The sequence below is a fragment of the Coloeus monedula genome (assembly GCF_965178545.1).
Source record: "Coloeus monedula genome assembly, chromosome: 5".
In the NCBI taxonomy this organism is placed as follows: domain Eukaryota; kingdom Metazoa; phylum Chordata; class Aves; order Passeriformes; family Corvidae; genus Coloeus; species Coloeus monedula.
Window position 1 is genome coordinate 183,485 of NC_138785.1, and position 19,352 is coordinate 202,836.

Here is a 19,352-nt window from a genome sequence, read left to right on the forward strand (position 1 = left end):
ATTATCTTGGGCACCCCAAATAAGGTGACAAAGAAAAAAAAGTTAAGTAAAATGTCACAGAAAGGACAGGACAGGGACTGCTGAAGCACCTGGTCAGCAGGGAAATGTACAAATTCAGATAGGATACAGATGGTAATCACTGTTTCTGTGATTAATGGCTTGGGGTCCAAACTTGAGTGACCCCCATTTCCTGTGTCACCTGTGTGTCCTTGCTGTGTTTCCTTGAATGTCCCATAATACTTTGGAATAAATTCTTCTCCTGCTCTTGTCTGTGTCAGAAATGGTTCATTTAGACCACACAGCACCCACAAAGAACCAAGCCCACAACAGTCACAGCATGATTTCACTCACCCTAAAATCCTGGCCAATGGCATTAGGTCTGTGTCCTGTCCCAGAGTTGGCTCCCAGCAGTTTTCAGTCCCAATTCAGCAAGACAAGGGAAATGAAAAGGATTCAAGTCTTGAACATCAGATGGTGACAAAATGGCTTATTTTGGGAAGAGTGGACATATCCAGGGGATTGGAGAACCTGCTTGGAAACACCTCTTTTCCACATGGGCTGTGCAAGAAATTATTTAATATTCCAGTACTTACACTTGGATGCACACTCTGCTGCTTCAAGGAACTTTCATTTACAGCTGGAAGGCAACTGTCATTTAATCCCTACCTCTGAACTGTGAATTATGTTTATTTCTGCCCTCTGTACTCCCTTGCCCCTAATATTTTTCCTAGGCAGGATTATAAACTGCTTTCAAATAACACACTTGCTCCAACCTGAGGAGCTTCAATCAGCACCTTGACCTTTATTTTCTGAATTCACATCCCAGTAACGTGATTTTGGGCAGTGTAAAGTTTTACAATTTGATTTACTCCACATAATTTCTAGGCCGCATGTTCTGCACATTCCTTTCCTCCCTCAGAAGTATTTCTTACCTGCATAAGACAAAGGCAGCTGAGGTTAAGTCACAGATATGAAGTAAAACCAACAAATTACTGCAGGAGGACAGTTAACTGTGCACAGATTTATTTTATTTACATCTCTATAATTTGAGCTCTAATATTCAACACAACTCAGCCAGACAGGACCTGACAGTTGGCTGCTGCGCCGGGCGTGGGGCTGGGCTGGACCCAAACTGCATCCATGGGGAGGCCATGAGCCCAACCCTCTGTGGCTGTGACATGCAGCCTCTCACTAAGCACTTCTCAATTCCCTTTCAAACAGAAAACATAGGCAGGAAGACAACCATTTATTCCAACTACAAAAACCACTGAGATGCCTTTCAGGACCCAACAGTGTCTAGTGTGTTTAGTCAGAGTTCTTACTTTGCAGTTCATTAGGTACTTCAGGGATAAATTCCCTGTCATTGCAAAGAGCTGCACAGCTCCTAAGTGGGAGGGTTTCCAGTTATGTTTTCCTAACAGTAGCTCAAAGCTTAGGCAGTTTCAGCATCCAGCAGCCTGAAGCCAGTGGATTTCAGGCATCTTGCATGGATATTTTATAACTTAAGTGAAAATTCTACCTGCAGTCTTAAATACATAAATATATTCTGCCACTTGGCTCTACTGAAAAGCTTTCTGCTAATATAATTCAGTATTTCTCTAATAGAGGGATAACTATATACTTAATTTGCATATTTTCTATCAACACAGTGGTTATTGCAATATTTTTCTGCGCCAGCCTCTTGGTACCAGGTCACACATCAGCAGGGTTTAAAGCCTTGGGCTTTTCAGGGTTTTTTTTCCCCAAGTTCTGGGTCAGATTCAGCACCTGTTGTTTGGGGGATGTAGTGCATCTCCTTAGGTGGTTCCAGCCTGCACCCCAGAGCTGCATGAGTGGGGGCAGTTGCAGTTGTTTAATGGTGAGGAGAGACTTCCCCGCTTTGCGCACTCGGAGGCTGAAGCACTCCTCAGTCCCAGCCCACAGAAAGCAGCAGCAAGGACTGCCCTTCAGCAGCCCAGGCATTCCCGAGGGGCCATCCCATCATACCGTAGTCTCTGTTTTTTTAACAGTCCGACTGCGAAGGTGTTGCCGTATCAGGGTCTTCTCTCTTAGGTACCTGAGAGGGAGAATGCATTTAAATAACCTCTGCAAACTTTCAACCCAAATTCCAATGAGCTGGTCAAATGGCAATGAAAACTTTCCCAACACAGGCAAGTTTATTATTTTCTAAACATTTCCCAGACACTTTGATTCAACATGATTATCAGCCCATCATCCAGTCATAGATCTATGACTACTGTAGCCTCTCAGTGCTGTTGGACTCAGGACTCAGATGCTCACAAATATGGGAGCCCCTCTGGCTTGTACCAGTGGGGTGTTTTGAGCTACTGCCAGCAGGATTCCTGTCATTCACCTCAAGTTTTGAAGGGACATCTGGCACTGATGTGGCTTAAACGCTACAGAACCTAAATAGCAGCATGTGTGTACTGCATTTATCCTTTCCCTTGGAACACACGGCAGCAAGTACAAGCTGAGTGACCAGTCAAAGGCTCAGAAAGCAAACAGCAAATAAAATAAACAGAAGTTACCCTGAGGGTTCAAATTTTCTGAAGACCCCACTCTATGTGTAGTCAGCATTAATTCTGGAATCTTTAAGATCAACAGGATAGGGAAAGGATTATAAACCCTTCCAATCCCTTCAGCCTTCCATCACAGTGTTCTACTTGCACTCTGCTACATCCGTATGTTCTCCTCATGAGCCAGGCCACAATTGTACAGATTCCCCTGGACTCTGACACACCTCATTTTATGTCTGTTTACCTTGCAATTGTCTGTTGAATCTCCTGCTCCTCCTCTTCATTTATTCTGTGCAGAATCGATTCCAAAAAGGGAAGATGAAACGAAATATACTGAGCAACCTAACAGGGAGAAGACAAGAAAGGCACTACTAACTATGGTCACTGAGAAAAATTCCATGGACTATAAGAAATGAGGATATACGTACATCACTGCTGATCTCCTCCACATCTCCATCCATGAGAAAGAACTTGGCAATATTCTCAGAAGGCCCCTGCAGCAGCCTGTGCAGCAAGGGAACATCTCCACTTCTCAACTGCTTCTTTTCTGGAATTTGTAAGCAATGTCATGAAACATGGAACACCCCACAGGGGCTCTATCTACCTCCTGCAGTCATGAGCCTTTTCTCCTGACACAGATCCCATACTGACTCAAGTGCAATTACCATATACCTAACAGGTCCCTAATATTGTCCCATTAAAGGTACCTTCCCCCTCAGTTCCCTCCTATTCTCTCAGGTGTTCCCATTAATAAAGATCAAATCTCCCTTTTCCTGAAAAAGCAAGAGTAAACTGCTATGGAAGTAACCTTTCTCCACTGAACAATAAGTACTTTGAACTCAGCATATGCAATCCAAAACTGTCAGCTGAAAGGGCTCACAACACAATTATTCCGCTTTTCCTCTCCAGAGGAGACATCTCTGAAGGGTCCCTGGAGAAGGCAAAATGCCACACCACACACACAGAGCCCAAACGAGGACACAGGCCTGGGATGAGTTCTGTGACTCCAAGGGACACATTCCACACACACATAGAGGATGATCAGAGATGAAGTGATCAGGCAGCAGTGGCTGGCTTACCTCCGGATGCATGGATAACGTAAAGTGCAAATTCATGGGGGCTGTTTTCTATCTGTGAAACAACAGAAAGTCCATTCAGACTCACAGACCTCCCCAGCATTTCCCTCTCAGCACATTTTCCCTGTGTGTCTCAGCTCAGGGATTTGGATCAAAGTCTGTTACAGAGATCCTGTCTGTAGACAAGTTAAAATATACTGGATCTGAGCTGTGCTGCCACGTTCACTGTCCCTGTGCTAGCCCTAATCCTTACGTTCCCACTCTGCCCAAACCAGTAATACACTGTAACCCCAGATCTTTCCTGCCTGGTTTCCCGGCAGCATCCTTAACTACTTCATATAGCTTACTTCTCCCATCACATGCAGATCTGCTATTCATGTTGCCATTGGGGGAAACCCCTGTGACCTACCCTTGTGCCTGAGCCACATTCAGAAAACAGCAGACTTTTGAACACTTACTTTGCAACTTATTCCCTACAACTTTACACCCTGCTCTGTAATTCCATTCCTTATTACTCCTAGAAGTTAAGTTTTCCTTCCAAGACACTCCCAAGTCTTACTAACTACATGAAGTAATTCTGCAACAGTGAAGTCTCTAGGCAAGTTAAATGGGAAGTTTAAGACCATTAACGTATAAATTATACACTAAGCAGCCATGCAATATCAAGATATTTGAGAAATATACAGCAGTAAGGGCAAAGCTACTTGTGACCACATACAATGTTGGTGGCAGGAGATGGTTCCAAGGAGATTCCAAGGGAAAAAAAAAAAGTAGTTTCAGACAGTATGGCACTGACCTTGAGCAGTACTTTTAACTCTAACTTTCTGCATCTTTCCGTATGCCTGGCTCTAAGAGGAAACATGTCCCAGACACTCGTTCTAGTTCGCGGTCGTTTTACGCAAGCCGCAGTTCCTGGGGCTGTCCGCGGGAGGGCAGCACGGCCAGGGACAATGAAGCAGCCTTTGCCTGCCGTGGGAATGCTGGAAGCGCGGCAGCGTTCGCGCTCCTGAGTGGGAGTTGAGAGAAGCGTTCTGCAGTTCTCCGCACACCACGCACCCAGTGTAACTTTTCTGGCCTCTGAGAGCCATGGAACATAGGTAAAATAAACCCAACCCATGCATTTAAAATCGCCCATGTCGGGTTTTCTCCACTCCACTCCACACACTATCCTTGCCCAGTTACTCCCCATCTTTCCCGCAGTGCTGCAGTGCACAGCGGAACGAACATTTCCAGAACATGGCCACACTTCCTCTTGCCAGCAGACTTACCTTAAATTTACGAAGCAACTGTTCTACCACTTGTCTGGTTCTCATCTGGCTATTGATTCTTATTTTGGTTTCTGATCCAAAAGCCGGAGTGAAAACTGATGTCTGGGAACAAGAACAAGCGCACAAGGGTGTGAGCATGAGGCAAAACTCACTGGAGAGGGCTCCCTGTCCCTCAGGTGACAAAGCCAAGCCTAAAAATTCTTACCTCGTGATTGTAGAAGTGGCCATTGATTGAGAACCTGTGAGTTTCTACTCCTGCCCTGGTTATCGCAGGGAGCTTGGTCCTCTTCCGCACAGCTGTGGCATCACTGCTGGTCCAGGGCAGGGTGGCACAGTCAAGCTCCTGCTCACTCCTGGACTTCAGCGTGTGACTTTCATAACATGGATAACCTGGACAGAATTAAAACCACATCAGCATCATGTGCAGCTGCTCACCACTCCCTGCCAGCACCCCCAGAGGATGGAGGCTCTTGGTGAAGGGCTTCATTCTTTATTTATTTGGGGGACGGGAGGGAGGTGTGGAGCAGGAAAGGAACAAGGCACAGGCATACGATGAAGAATAGGTTGATTGCAGTGGTTGCAGTTTGCTATTTTGTTCCCTTGAGAATGATCTCTTGGATAAAAGCACAGCTCATTCCCACTGGCTGTTCACCAAGTCACCTGCACAGCAATCTTGGCCCTAACCAGCCCTAGGCCGGTGTTTACCCAGCTTGCAGTACATTACACAGAAGAAAGAGATTTCCCTTTGCTGGTAGGGAAGGCCTGATGTATGAGATTCCTTTTGCACCCTCACAGAACACAGAAATTTTTGTTAACATGACAGCACCCACACTAACTTTGCTCAAGGTCTGGCTGTTCCTCAGTAGACTTGAGTGTCTCCCCGCTAATATGATGGAGGTCATCAAATTCTCCCCAGCGAGTCATTCCCCTGAAAGACCAAACATGTAGTTATCATTGACTGCTCCTCATTAACTCAGTGATTTCAGTTCATTCTGTGGCCAGGGTTCATGTAATAGACTCCTATCCCTGCTCAAGTTACATACTTCAGCATGGTAATTTTAGTTTAAGTCATCATAAAATCAGGTACTAAAATGTGATATTAAAGTATGACCAGGGATCCCAAATGTAACACATCCAATTTAGAACCTGTTGAACATCAACCAGGACATAACAAACAACTTGCAGTAATTCCTGATCTATTTCACAGCACCACCCTGGATTAATCACACAGAGACTACCAGGCAGGCACACAAAACACACATATTGCTGTTTAAATAGTCACAGAATGCAGGTCTGTTACACAGGTTAAATTATACACAGCCCCTCGTGCTGTCCAAACCAGCTGTGTACGAGAGCAGGAAGTTCCAACCAGCCTGTCAGAAAAACTATATTCATGTCAATATTTCCATAATTCATTGCCTAAACTCTTCAGCAGGAAGTCTTCAGCCAGTTACTGCTGACTGAGAACAAACCAATTTGTAGGGCAATATTAAAAATAAATTTCATGTGTGTATATATATATATATATTTTCCCAAAAATATTCAGCTACCCCCAATTTACATGCCAAACAAGATCTTGGTTGTATTCCACACATTTACCACGTTCATTTAAGATCAGACAGCCAAGCTGCTCTGCATACCTTAAGGCATGTCAGGGCAGCCCCACATTTCTGGGATCATGAGTTAATGTTTACTTTAGGATACAGATTTCCACCAGTTACAAGTTTTTTAAGAACTGCCTTGCAGGCCACATGCATCCCACACCAGCAGACCTGGTCAAGGTAAACAGAGAGCCAGATTTGCCTAAAACTCAGGTTCTTTCCTAGTTACTCCTGTCAAATTTCATCCCTCAATTTCAACAGCCAGAGATGGGGAAGAAGACTTTACTGGAACTCCACAGCTGCAAAGATGGCAGAATTAAATCCCCAGTTCCAACATGTCCCTCCCACATGCAAACTGAGACATTAAGTAATTAGGAAAATAAACTCCACAACACACAATTTATCAGAGAGTCATTCAGGGTGAATATTGGCTCTGCCTCTGTATTACAAGACTCAAAGAGATTCAGCTCATCAAATTCACCCACCAAGGCGGGGGAAACGGCGTTCAAAACAAAGTACACTGAGTACCTGTATTAGCTGAGCACAACACACTGGGATATAAAATGTCATTGGCAGCAGCTGGAACAGCTAGTCTGTGGGCATTTTAAGGGGGTTTTACACTAAATTTTACACAGACAAAGCCAGTACTCATTCCCTGGCTTGAACTTCACCTGAGCAGCAATGGTTCCACACCTGACATACCTGGGAATGTAAGATGGGACACACGGTCTCTCAGCACTTACCTACCAGATTTTGGCTTCATGCTCTAGTGTGTGCACCAACATAAGGCCTTTCAGGGGCTTCCAGTATCAGGTATGGTATATATGGTATATATTCCAGTACATGGAAATGTAGGGGTTTTTTTGGTCTTCTCCTATATTTTTATATACATCCATTTCCCAGTCCTTGTACAGGAATAGTCAGTTCCCGTGACAAAGAGCAGCCTCCTCCAGCTCCTCAGCCTGAAGGCCAAACACAGTTGCTACAAACACACACCTTTCTGCCCAGCAGAAGCTGTTGAAAGGCTCTGCTGTACAGCAACCACCGTGGCCTTTGGGGAATCTGGGATATCCAGTGCAGCCAGCCATATCCCTTGAAGCCACAACATGAGCTATCTTGTAATGCTAGCTTCCTTAGGGAAGTTCATACATTACCTTTTACTAGGGAACAAACCCACATTCTCTGTTGACTTCAGGGTTACAAAAGAGGGTATCTGCTTCTCATCCTGAATTTTTAATCGGATAGGATGCCGCACTCCCCAAAATATCGAGAGGATCCCTTCAATGAATGGTGTGCTTCCTTCTCGCTGGAGAAAAACAGCAAAATAGTGAGTGCTGCATAATAACTGAGTAAAAATAATCAACTAATTAATTGATTTCCCCTCAAAGTAACAGGAATACAGTGAAATCCAGGCTGACACAGCCCTGGAACAGATTACTTGGAGAACGTGTAACCTCAGTTTTGAGCTATTTCCAAAACAGCCAAAGTTGCAGCTGACCTGTTCAGTTCAGGAAATATGTTCTGGTTTATAATATTAGATGGAACATGTCATGCTATAAAACCACCACAGCAAGTGCTGCAGTCCAGTGCCGTGAGGAGAAGAGAGCACTAATTTGGTATGTCCAGATTAGTGAAGTTTCTCTCCCCTAAATCCTTACCTGATTACATGTCAGTTGCAGATTCTCTTGATCTGAATAGTAAGAGTTGTAATTCTTCAGAAGAGAACTGAGCTGCTCTCTAGAATGAAGATCACAATGAAAAAATAATTTTTTACATCTGTGTAAAATGCAGGTGGTATGTGGCAGGGTGCTACCTGTGCTACCCACTGCATCCTTCTATAGGTTTATTAATGACCAAGATATCATTTCCTGAGAGTAAAGTTTTGTCAAACTACAGGGTTGCTCGTAAGTTGCTTCTTCAAAAACCCAGAGGAAATTAATTAGTCAGTCTCACATGACCTTTATAATATTGCCCCAGAATAGCTTGTACTTTGCACCTCTGTAGCAGTCATGAGGAGGAAGCAAACAGAACGATATCCCCATGCACCAATATTGCAGGTTACTTTTAACTAGGCTACATTTTATTTTCTCTGCATGATGGCTTCCGTTCGCTTTCAATATTGCTTCAGATACTCTTCTTATTTCCAAACATCTACAGTATGTCTAACATTCCTATTACCCTCTGCTTGAAACCAAACAGCTTTGCACCAACTCTTTGCTTGAGAGGAGAAAGGAAGGAGATGAAGAGAACCTCTGCCAAGAAGCAAGGAGCCATGGAGACAAAAAACCAGCTGCAGCTCAGGTTAAGGAGGGCTGAACAATGACAGAATTAACTGAAATGTATTTCAAGGTCATCAAGAATGGAACACTCTTCACCACACCACTTAAAGATGACTCAGACTGTAATCCAAGCAAGCAATTCCCACCAGCAGAGGTAATTAACCATGGGGAACAACTGCATGGAAGTGTACAAATTCTTCCTTATGGACTAATGATAACATTGGTTTAATGTCCTGCCTTGCCATCATGTGTGAAGACACCAAGTTTGTTTCCAAATAGTGCCCGTTATTTCCACGTTTGTGTGAGCTCTTGAACAGCAGGCCCACAGAGAGAATACACAGAGCCTACAAGCTCTGCACCACACGTTCCTGAGAGAGCTGCTGAAGCTATTCAGAACCCCTGTACCATCAGAAACACTATTACAACTCCTCCACCAATTTTAAACAAAGAAGTGCCCCAGAGGAACTGACAGCCCAACATGGCGACAGGCCCTAGGAACATGGCCTTCCCCTGGGCCCAGCTGCCCGGACACCAGAGAGGGAACCAGGGACAGCCAGGAGGGCAGGTAACATGTCCATGCTGTGCTTGGGGCAGAGGGCCATGCAGAGCATGAACGTGGAAAGCTTTCCCTGGCATACCTATCCCTCCCCTCTCCACTTAATAAACAAGACAGTGTCCTGTTGCTTAGTGAGCCTTTTCCCATGGTGAGAAGGGAAAAGATCAACTGGGCTTTTACCTAGCAGGTAACATGAGGACAAGGGCTGCACCACTAAACTCAAGGTTCATTGCATTCCCTGCTACTTCTCTGTAAATGTAAATTACTTACTTTATATTACTGCAATTCCACACACAAAAATATTTTTTAACTAGCTTTATCAACTGGACTCCAAACAAGGATTTTCAACATTTACTTCAACTCACTTTGGTCTTAAATCCTCAGAATACTGGTGGCAAAACCCCTTCTTTCCATTGCGTTGAAATAGCTCATTACAGGTTCTTTGTGTCTCATGAACTGTGAGGGACTGTATTCAGGTCATCCCACCAAAAAGGAGTGCAAATAGACTTGGATATGAATCAGATACAAGCGCATTTCCGATCATGCTGGCTACTGGTAAGCAAGATGAAGCACGTCTTGGCCTCGTACACAGGCAAGCTCCAGATGCAATTCATGATTAACAGGCAAGTAGGAGATAGGCAGTTCTGTCTGACAAATGTTGTGACAGACCTGCTGATCCTGCTCGAGAGGTGCTTCAAACTCAAGTCTCTTTCTATTTCACAGCCTTTGGCAACCATTTTACTGACAGCTGTTACTTCACAAGTTTTTTCCAAGTAGGAAGTTGGGAAGGTGAGCTCCCTGAAGATGGATTAAGAGTATGTAAGGACTTGGGTCACACTCTGAGGCCCACCTATTACTCTTAGTCCATGTTGTCTGCAAAGGCAAATAAAATCATAACTAACAGCAGTAAGTGGTCTGGTAAGGGTCATCTCTGAAGCAGATTCTGTTTCTCAGAGAAAGCTCTCAAGATTTTCACAACAGTTCTTGCCTTGTCTAAAAAAACTTGCCATTGCCTTCCTCAGAAGTTTTCGTAAGTAAATCTTTCAGGTTTCAGCCTTGCATTAGTGCAACCAACAGTGACAAACCACGCAAACAATTAGAAAAGCCCTGAGGGAGAGATTTAACAGCAGCTCATTCTGACTTGTTTGTCCTTGCGTAGTGGAGACCTAAGAGAAGAAACCATTTTCCTTCTTTTTGCCCCAGAAGGGAATACGTGCACCAGCCTAGTTCCAGGAGGAGTGTTACTGTAACACATCTTCCTGCTGCCCTAACCTAGAGACAGATGCCATCTCCGCTGAGTTTGGTGGCTGGAAAATCAGCAGCTGTTGTGTTGCAAGTCTATTTTCACAGCAGCTTTGTGGCAACATCCAAACGCAGCCATTAATGGAAACCAAAGCCAACTAACTGGCAGAACAACTCACCCCAAAAACATAGTATGCACTGCAGATTCACCACTTTCTTCAGCAGCAAAAGCAGGACACAAAGGAACTGCAAGGTCAGGTGCCCCAGTGGTAAACCACAACAGAGCCCAGACTACTCTCTGGAAACACTAACACAGGAGAGCTCACCTGTGCCCTCTCCTCCCCCAAGCCCTACACACAATCTGTGAATATTTATGGTAGTTATGCTGGAGACGCAGCAGTTCAGCCAGCCAAATCATCCCACATGCTTTGGTCAGCCTTTTGATCCAGCCATTGTGCAATTCCCAAACAGCAAGCTTGCCCCATCAGCAAGATTCGCAGGATAGAACTGGAAGAGAAGTAGTGTAACAGCAGATTCAAGGTATAGATGAGGGCTGATAGTCTGGAAATTGCATTGGAAGCAAGCCTGAGTGCATATGGAATGTCCGTGGTTCTTGAAACACTTATTTCTCTTTATGCAAGGCAAAGAAAGTTTAAACCATGGCTGTCATGCAGAAAGGTCTCAACCGGGATGCACATTTCACCACACGAACAGGCAAATACATAGGGGAATAAAACCCCAGAGACACTGGTTCACTTGGTACATTTCCAAACCAAGAAATACATGCCAAGTTGACACACATTAATTACTTCCAACACAAAAGCACTGAGCTCCAAATTAGCAGCGGTGTAAAGGGAACAACTCTTGAAGAGAAAGGGGGTGATGCATCTACTGCCTGTGTGCTCTGGGCAAAGCCCTGACACCCTTCCTTGAAAAGGGAGAAAACAACATTGCTCAGGCCACACAGCAAAGTATCAGGATTCAGGAACAAATCTCTACTGCAGCATGAGAAATTCCAGTACCCCCTCCCTGGTTGACTCTACAGGTAGTTTCTTTCCCATGGGAAGACCAAGAGCGATGGAAATGAAGAGAGAAGAGAGGCCCTTCTTCCAGCTCCTGTGCTCTTGCCAACAGGGGAAAAATAATCCTGCAAGAAAGGGGACGGAGCTAAATGCCAGGTGGCTCAGAGTTTGGGGCAGCAGTAGGAAAAATTCCTCCCAGGGAGACTGAACTGTGAAAAGCATCCTACAAACTGCAGTTAGAGCGCAATTCCAAGCTTTTTTACAAGTAGGTGAAAGAGACACTTCCTCTGACCACAGCAGAGAGCTGGCAGCCCAAAGGTCTTTCTGCACAGATTCCCTGCAATCCGGGGCTGCCAAACCCCAGGATGCAGACAGGCAGAGCTCAACTCTGGAACTTATGGCCAATTCCAACAGATTTCCAAGACAGGAAGGTCTTCTTCCCTAACTTGTAATTTTATTTCAGAATCCTCTAGATGGGCTGTTCTCCTTAATGAACAAAAACCACAGGTCCAAAGGTTTAATGCTCTGTTCTTTTAATTCCATGTAGAGGCCAACTCTTTACTGGAAACAGGTTAAAGTAAGTGGTAGGGATTGCTGCTGCTACAGGCTCAGTTCTCTACAGGATCCCCTGTCAAGGAATAAATGTGGAATAATTTGAAAGAAAGCAGCAAAGTCATTAAATATTTAGGTTTTTAATAATTTACCTGGTTATGAACTTCTCTTCATTGATGAAAACAGAAGGCAGATGCTGCGCCTTCATAGTCACTTTCTTCATTTACTCAGAAGAGATGAATCTAAACAAAAAGTTAAAAAAAGTGAATATATCCACTGCTGTTACTACAAAAGATGGAATAGTAATCAAGCAACAAAGCTTTAGCTGGCCAAGTGAAACAGGCCGGGACACTCAAGCTGATGGCTCACTACACCATATTTTGACTACTTCATACTTGGCCTTAATACCCAAATATTTCCCACTCCTAATAAAAAAAGCTGTAAGCCATTCCCATCCAGTATATAACAGTACCTTAAATCCCAAGTACTACATCTACCAGGACTTTCTCAAGCAGTTTTAGGACTACTTCAACTCCAGGATTATGCTTGAGTTGTTAGCAGTCTGAGACAGCAGCCCACGTACTGGTCAGGATCCCTTTGTCCACTATGGATAGAGCATTACCCCGGGTCACTGGAACACACCGTGACTCAGCGAACCACCCTCATCTAGATTCCTAAAACCAGGCAAGGGAAGGAGTGTTGATGATTAGCAGTGTCCTGCAGCACCCCAAGAAAGCAGGTGGAATAGCTAAGAGAGAACAAGACTGTAATTTCAGGGACGTAGCAATACAATTCACAGATTTCCACACTGGGATTTGAGCCTATTATGCAGGCAATGAGCCAGACCCACAAGTCTCCAACAGCGCACTCCTCAGCAAGCTTAATTATGTAGTCTAGGCTCTTTCCTTCACCCTCAGGTACTAGAATAAAAGGCAGACTGAGGAGAGTTAACTGAACAAGTGGCATCACACACGGCGGCGAAAAAACCCTCAAAGAATCCCATGACAAGCAGTAACATCTCCAAAGACTGCCCGGGAAGCTGATCATTCCACTTCCATTTCTTTTATTTGGGCATGAAGGCAAAGGAATTTGGCTGACAGCACTCAATGGCCATTGTCCCTTATGCCAGAGGATTGACTTGAATCTGATTTCAGACTGCATTGGACAGGGCCTGGTCAAAGATATCTGCAAAGCAGTTGGTTGTCTATAGTCCCAATGACTAGCAGCCTTCCAAAAACCAATTCAGGAAACATTCAAGCTTGAACAGATCATGGCTGGGCAAAGAGTAAACATCTCACCTCTGTGTATTGCACTACTGAGCTGCTTTTTTAGATGTCACCAATTTTCCATAATCATAGATAAACAGCTTCTAAAAAACAACTATGTGGACAAATGAGAAGTTTTGCATATAAAACCCATGATCTTCACCTGACAAAATACACAGCAAGTTATTTCACAAGCCCTAAACCCAGAGTGCACTACCAAAATGAGCTTTACCTGAGCAGCTGCGGTTTCTAGCGGGGCTCTCTCAGGAGCTCGCTGAAAGAAGCAGCACTCCCTTTGTCCTTTGGGTGACATCCATCAAGACAAAAACATACCTGAAAGCCAAACAAGCCCAGGGACTTCTGTACAGACATGAGTTTGTGTGTGAGGAGTACACTGCTGTACACCACTGCTGGGTTTTTGCCTCTGAAATGACTTCAGTTACCACTGGCCACACCTTGAAATCTGATTTTATGTGATTTACTTAAGACCTCTAAGTGAAGCAGCTGCCTGTGTCAGTGTAATTTCAAGCCAATTTTACAAGATGCAGAGGAGTTTATGCACTTTGGCACCTGAAAAACTGAATATACACTTCAGCTTCCTCCCACCTGTCAGGAAACAACATGTTAAGAGCAGTGGATAGCCAAGGCACCTCTATTAACTGTAGAGTGGCAACACTGGAAAGCTCCAGCACCACTTCACTGCTTGTGGCTACACTCTTTTCTATAGAATTTGGCCTTAAATTGATTCATGTGAAAGAAAAAGCTGATCTCTGCATATGGAGAAAAGTGACCTTTACACACACAAAAAAGAGATGAACACTGTGTTTTGCTACACAGTGGATGGCTCCTAGTAAATTATTTGCTTTAAACACCTTGAACAGATTTTAAATCAGCCAGGTGCCATTAAAATGCTGAAAATAAAGCTAACGGGAAGAGTATGTGGTGATGGGGATAATTCTTCACCAACCCCTTTCTCTTTCTCTCCCTCACTGCCCCAATATCCAGGACAAAGCCTTCTCTCCTGTGGCTGGCGCAGAAGCACAGCTCTCACTATGCCTTCCTCAGTTACGTGACCTGCTCTGCTTATCAGCCTTGTACCAAACACTTCCACAACACCAGCTCACTCCAGAGATGAACCTCTTCTCCCTGGACTCTTCCCACAAGCACATCCTGGCTGCACACCTCTCACAGCCCCTATTTTTAGCCAAGCCCTAAACCTGTGGGTTGCCACCATGCAGTGACTTCCCCAGCACCATTACCTGACACAACAGATGTCAGGATATTTGCACAGCCGCTCCTTAAATCCACAAAGCTGTTAGATTTTCCATCACCTCCTGCTATCTTGCTGCTTTCCATGTCACTTCCCTGTAGTCCTTTTGAGGAAGCAAACAGAAGTGAAATGCATTTCCATTGCTCCCTTTGGTTTGAACTAACCAAACCATGCTAATTTTCCAGCTACTCCAACCATACATATGCCTGTGTCATTTATTCGAAGCCATCTCCTGACTTACTTGGTATCACACAGGTGTCTTCACCATTATGTTAAACTGGACAAGAAGTGCAGAATTTTTTCAGATAGGTTACACCCAGAAAGTGGGATCTTGGCTGGACTAAACTGCTGGCCTGAGACTTAATCAAGTAGAAACCTAATGCTTGGAGGAAGACTGAAGCCTGAAATATGTAGTGAAAGACAGAAAGGAAAGCAAAGGGAAAGTCAGGGAGAAATGAAAACTGGGGCAGCTGCAAACTGAGCATCTCTAGATGTGCACTGCAACTACTGGAGGAGTCTAGGAAAAGCAAAGGGAAAACAGACCGCTGCACATTTCAAAGCTGCAAGAGCATCAACACATTTGCACAGTACAAATCTCACAAAGGTAATGAGCTGTACTTGTCTGTAAGATTCATATCTTACCTGAAATGTGGAGTTTTTTTCCCAAAAAAAAAGTCCAAGTCTCAGTGCAGAGGCAGATAAGAGGACTTGCTACCTTTCACTCAGTGCAGTGATGTTTAAGTCATTTGCTTAAGGGGACCGACCAGGGACAGTGGAGTGCAGGAATGACAAAGCAAAAGTTAAGAGCAAATGGCTACACGGCTTTTTACACAAGGATAAAAAAAGGCAGCTGCAGAGAAGGACTGGAAGGAGAGGGGCACCCGAGATCCAGAAATGAGCCAAGCAGGAGCAGCAAGGCAGCACCTCAATTTGCGTAACAGCCTGGATGTGCTTTTGGTGCATCCATATATTAAGACAGGGCCCGCAGAGCGCAGTATGCTACAAGGAGCCCCTACCAGTGCTAGAGAAACTAAAACCAGAAACCTCCACAAAGATCTCAAAGTATTTTGACCCAGTGCTTCCCAAAGCCCTTCCAAAACCGCAGGAAGTCAGGATAGGGCGAACCTCTTCCATTTCTTTTCTAGAAACCACAAGGTTGAGCTGTTAACTCAGCTATCAACTGAGTACCATCAGTATCAACACACACATGGAATATTTTGTACAGCACAAAGCTCTGCACCATAGGCACAACACCATTATCCAGCTGAGCCATCTTCTAAACTCACAAGTGTCTGGTATTTAGCAAATATTTGGATCGTGATTGGTTTCTATAAAGATGAATTTAAGATTTGTTCAGATAGATAAACTCAGTATCAGCAGAATAATTTTACTAGTCACATACTCTAGTTATGGGACTTCATGTTCCTTTCTTTGGTTTCTTTTTTAAGGTAGATGTCCCTACCACCACAGAAAAAGATGGTAATTAAAATAAAGTATTTACTTTGAACAATTGTGTTTTCCCCGCTAAAAACAAGGGCTTTGGTTTTTTTCTTGGGCTTTCAGATTTCTTCACACTTTATTTTAAAAATTAGCTGGTCAGTACAGAGTATTAGGAGCACTACTTGAGTACAAATCACAGCATAAGCCCTCTGCTCAGGCAGGCTCGGAACGGGATTTGACAAAAACAGCGGTAAGTTGGTTTACGTGAATACGGCCCCTTAACTTTCCCAGTCACAAGGCAGATGCACACGCTCCCTCGCCTCAGGCATTGCTAGAGCTGCACTCGCACACATTACTTTCAAACACTCTGTTACCCCATTTCAAGAGGAGTTACTTTCCGTTCGCAGCCGAGCGGCACAGGCCGTTTTTAGCCGCCGAAAAGAGCGTACAAGGTCACCGATGTCACTTCTAAATCACACCCGTACCGAATGAAGGGCACTGCGGGGTCGTGGCCGCGGGCACGCCGACGAGCAGCACTACCTGTTACCCGCCCGTTTAATCACAACTGACTCACGCAAACCCTTCAGGAACTTCTAACAAGCATTTCTGAGCAAGCATTTCTCCTTCCCTCCAGCACCCAAATGACTCCAGAGGAGTGTGACTGGAGTTCCGGGTCGCTGCGAAGGACCTTGCTTCCCCCGACATCGCAGCTTACACAGCGAGCAGAACAGCTCCAGCCTTCCTTTGCACTTACCCGGGCGTGCGATCCGGGCAGGAGAAGCACAGGACGAGTTTCACATACCTTTCCCTGAGCCCTGGAAGAGGCATGGCAGCATGGCCGTGGCGGACAGCTACCTCTTCTGCTGCATGGGACCCACAGAGCTCTTAATTACTATTTTGCCTAACAAACTGGGAATGCTGGAAGCCCAGGACACTCCCCGCACCTCGGTGCACGTCGGGAATATTTACCTACCACTTTCCTTTCTCCAAGCGCTGACAGGAGCCCGCCCTGTCACGGTTCCACCTCCAGGAGGCTCCGGTTAACACTTTAATCACTAACTTTACAAGGGGAGGCAACCTGCCGACTCCCTGGCATCATCTGGTGACACACCGTGAAATATCCTGTGCCCAAAGCACTGTTAGGCTTTAACCTCTTTTGTTTTCTAATCCATTGGATAAAGTATGCTTTCCCTCAGATACATGCCCATCTTCAATGTTTGGGGGAATAACTGGTACAATCCATCAGATCATGCTTCAGTGTAGATACATGGATTTAGAACGTTATGACAAATTGTGACAGCACTGCTAGATCACTTAACCCCACACAGTTATTTTTGCTGAACTGTATAATACCCTTATGAATATTACTGGGCAAAAGTTGTGTCTGTAAGAGGGAAAGCATTGCCTCTTACTTTAATTGCTCAGCAGTAAATTGCATAAGCAGATGCTTAAGCTAGAAAAAAGAATTGAACCAAGACACACCTTCCCAGTTCCTACTGTTTGCCCATCTGTTTCCAGCTAATAATTAATTCACCAGATCAACCCCAAAGCATGAACTTACTGGGCCAGAGAGAAGAGCATGAAAAATGCCAAACCTGAATTTGCCTTCATACCCATCTTATTGCACTGATTTATATCAAATTACTTTTGCTTTATATAATTTGATGTTAGGGAGAGGCAGAACAGACCCAAATACTCAAATATTTGATTCCTGATCACATCCTATCCTCCGGTATAGGAGAATATACCAGAGGGTATACTTCTCTCCAGAGATGGACACACTGCCAAACACACACCACAGTAAGCCTGGTATTTGGGATTAAAGTTGGTGTTGCATTTCCTGCCTTTGCACCTTGAAAATATTGACACAAGGATTTAATTGGCATTTACAACATTGAGAATAGCTCAAAACAGGGGGGAAGCAACATGCAAGGTTTTTTTACTCAGTTCACAACAGCATAGAAGCTCCGTGCTGGGGCTTGGAGCTTCATGCCAAGCTCAGTCTCTGGAGTTGCTCCATCTCAAGTGTGACAGTTTAGCACAAATCCACACAGCTTCCCACTTGCTGTAAAACCAGAGGTTTGGTTTTTCCTGTCCCAGCTTCAGATATTTGAGCACGCTGCCTGATGCTCTGGGATCAGAGAGCTGGAGCAGAGAGCAATAGCAGCCTGACCCCTTCAAGTCTCTAACCAAAGATAATGTCAAATACCTCTTTTTTACAAGTCTGCCACCCTGCTGGACACTCACACAGTGAGGTTGTTGGGCACCATGACGTACCCAAGTATTTTTATGACTGAAGACCATACTATTGGCTTACAATGGGGAAATGTGACATTGGCCCCTCCCTATCCCCCCAGGATAAATCAGGCTTCATCCTGACCCCAAACTTTTCAACTTAAAAAGCAAACAAAACCAAAACCTCAAGTTTCTAGGGATGGCTTTTTTTTTTTTTTTAAGTTTACAACTGAGTTTCGAGAACCCAATGCTTAAAGTACTTAGATTCATGCAAAGATATCTCAGTAAGAAATTAATACAATAAAGCAGTGAAACCTCTAATTGTAATAAAAAACTATAATTCCCATTTCCAGTAAAACCAGGTGTGTTGGTCCTTACCTTGGCCTGGTCAACGTGGCTCTGGTTTGTTTCTAGTTTTCTCTCTCACCCTTGAACTGTTCCTACCAATGGACAAGTTTTGATCTCATCTGAGTCACACACAATTAACTGGTGAGTACTTGGAAAGGACTGACCAGTGCAGGCTGGGAACAGGTATGGGGAGGGGAAACAGGTCTTCAGGGCCACTGAGCAGGAACTACTTTACTGTCAACTCCAAGAAACAGAAGGCTTGATACCTTTCATAGAACTTAAATAATCAATGCACTGAGACAATTATTTTTTCATCTTTCATAATCAACATAGTTTGCATGCCCTGGAAATCTATGGACAAGTCACAACTTGGTAATACTATTTCACTTCTTGAGTGAAAAGGCAACGATAATTCCTTTAGAACAGGCAGGGAATGTGATGATCCTGGAGTCTTTACAGACTGTATTACACTTCTGGTCCTTGCATGATTAATAACTAAGTAATTTTAGGTTAATAAGTAATTGGAAGTTGGAGTTGAGCTACTTCATAACTTGGCCTCAAATCATTAACAAACATACCATTAAAGATAGGAGAGAACCTCTAACGGGAAAAACAGAGATTCCTGTTCTATTTTTGTAGTAGACAATCACAATAAGCAGGCTGCCATGGCAGCATCTCACAC

The 19,352-nt window shown here is 44.3% G+C and overlaps 1 protein-coding gene across 1 annotated transcript; it reads right to left on the reverse strand.

Moving 5' to 3' along the window:
• Window positions 1–1,452: 1,452 nt before the first annotated feature.
• Window positions 1,453–16,951, reverse strand: RASSF6 (Ras association domain family member 6). The gene is made up of 11 exons (XM_082281925.1): window positions 16,842–16,951; window positions 12,265–12,354; window positions 8,120–8,198; window positions 7,616–7,767; window positions 5,697–5,788; window positions 5,066–5,250; window positions 4,861–4,962; window positions 3,596–3,647; window positions 2,945–3,063; window positions 2,761–2,858; window positions 1,453–2,056 (listed from the first exon to the last, which is right to left on the reverse strand). Exons 2-11 carry the CDS (start codon window positions 12,333–12,335, stop codon window positions 1,981–1,983), a joined length of 1,026 nt encoding a protein of 341 aa, XP_082138051.1. The 5' UTR covers window positions 12,336–12,354; window positions 16,842–16,951; the 3' UTR covers window positions 1,453–1,980.
• Between the last annotated feature and the right edge of the window lie 2,401 nt (window positions 16,952–19,352).

Coding starts and splice junctions, on each gene's coding strand:
- RASSF6 (XM_082281925.1), bottom strand. CDS start 12,335: ATGAAGAAAGTGACTATGAAGGCGCAGCATCTGCCTTCTGTTTTCATC. Junction 5,789..7,615: donor GGTTTGTTCCCTAGTAAAAG/GTAATGTATGAA, acceptor TTGGTCTTTCAG/GGGAATGACTCGCTGGGGAG. Junction 3,648..4,860: donor AGTTGCTTCGTAAATTTAAG/GTAAGTCTGCTG, acceptor GTTGTTTCACAG/ATAGAAAACAGCCCCCATGA.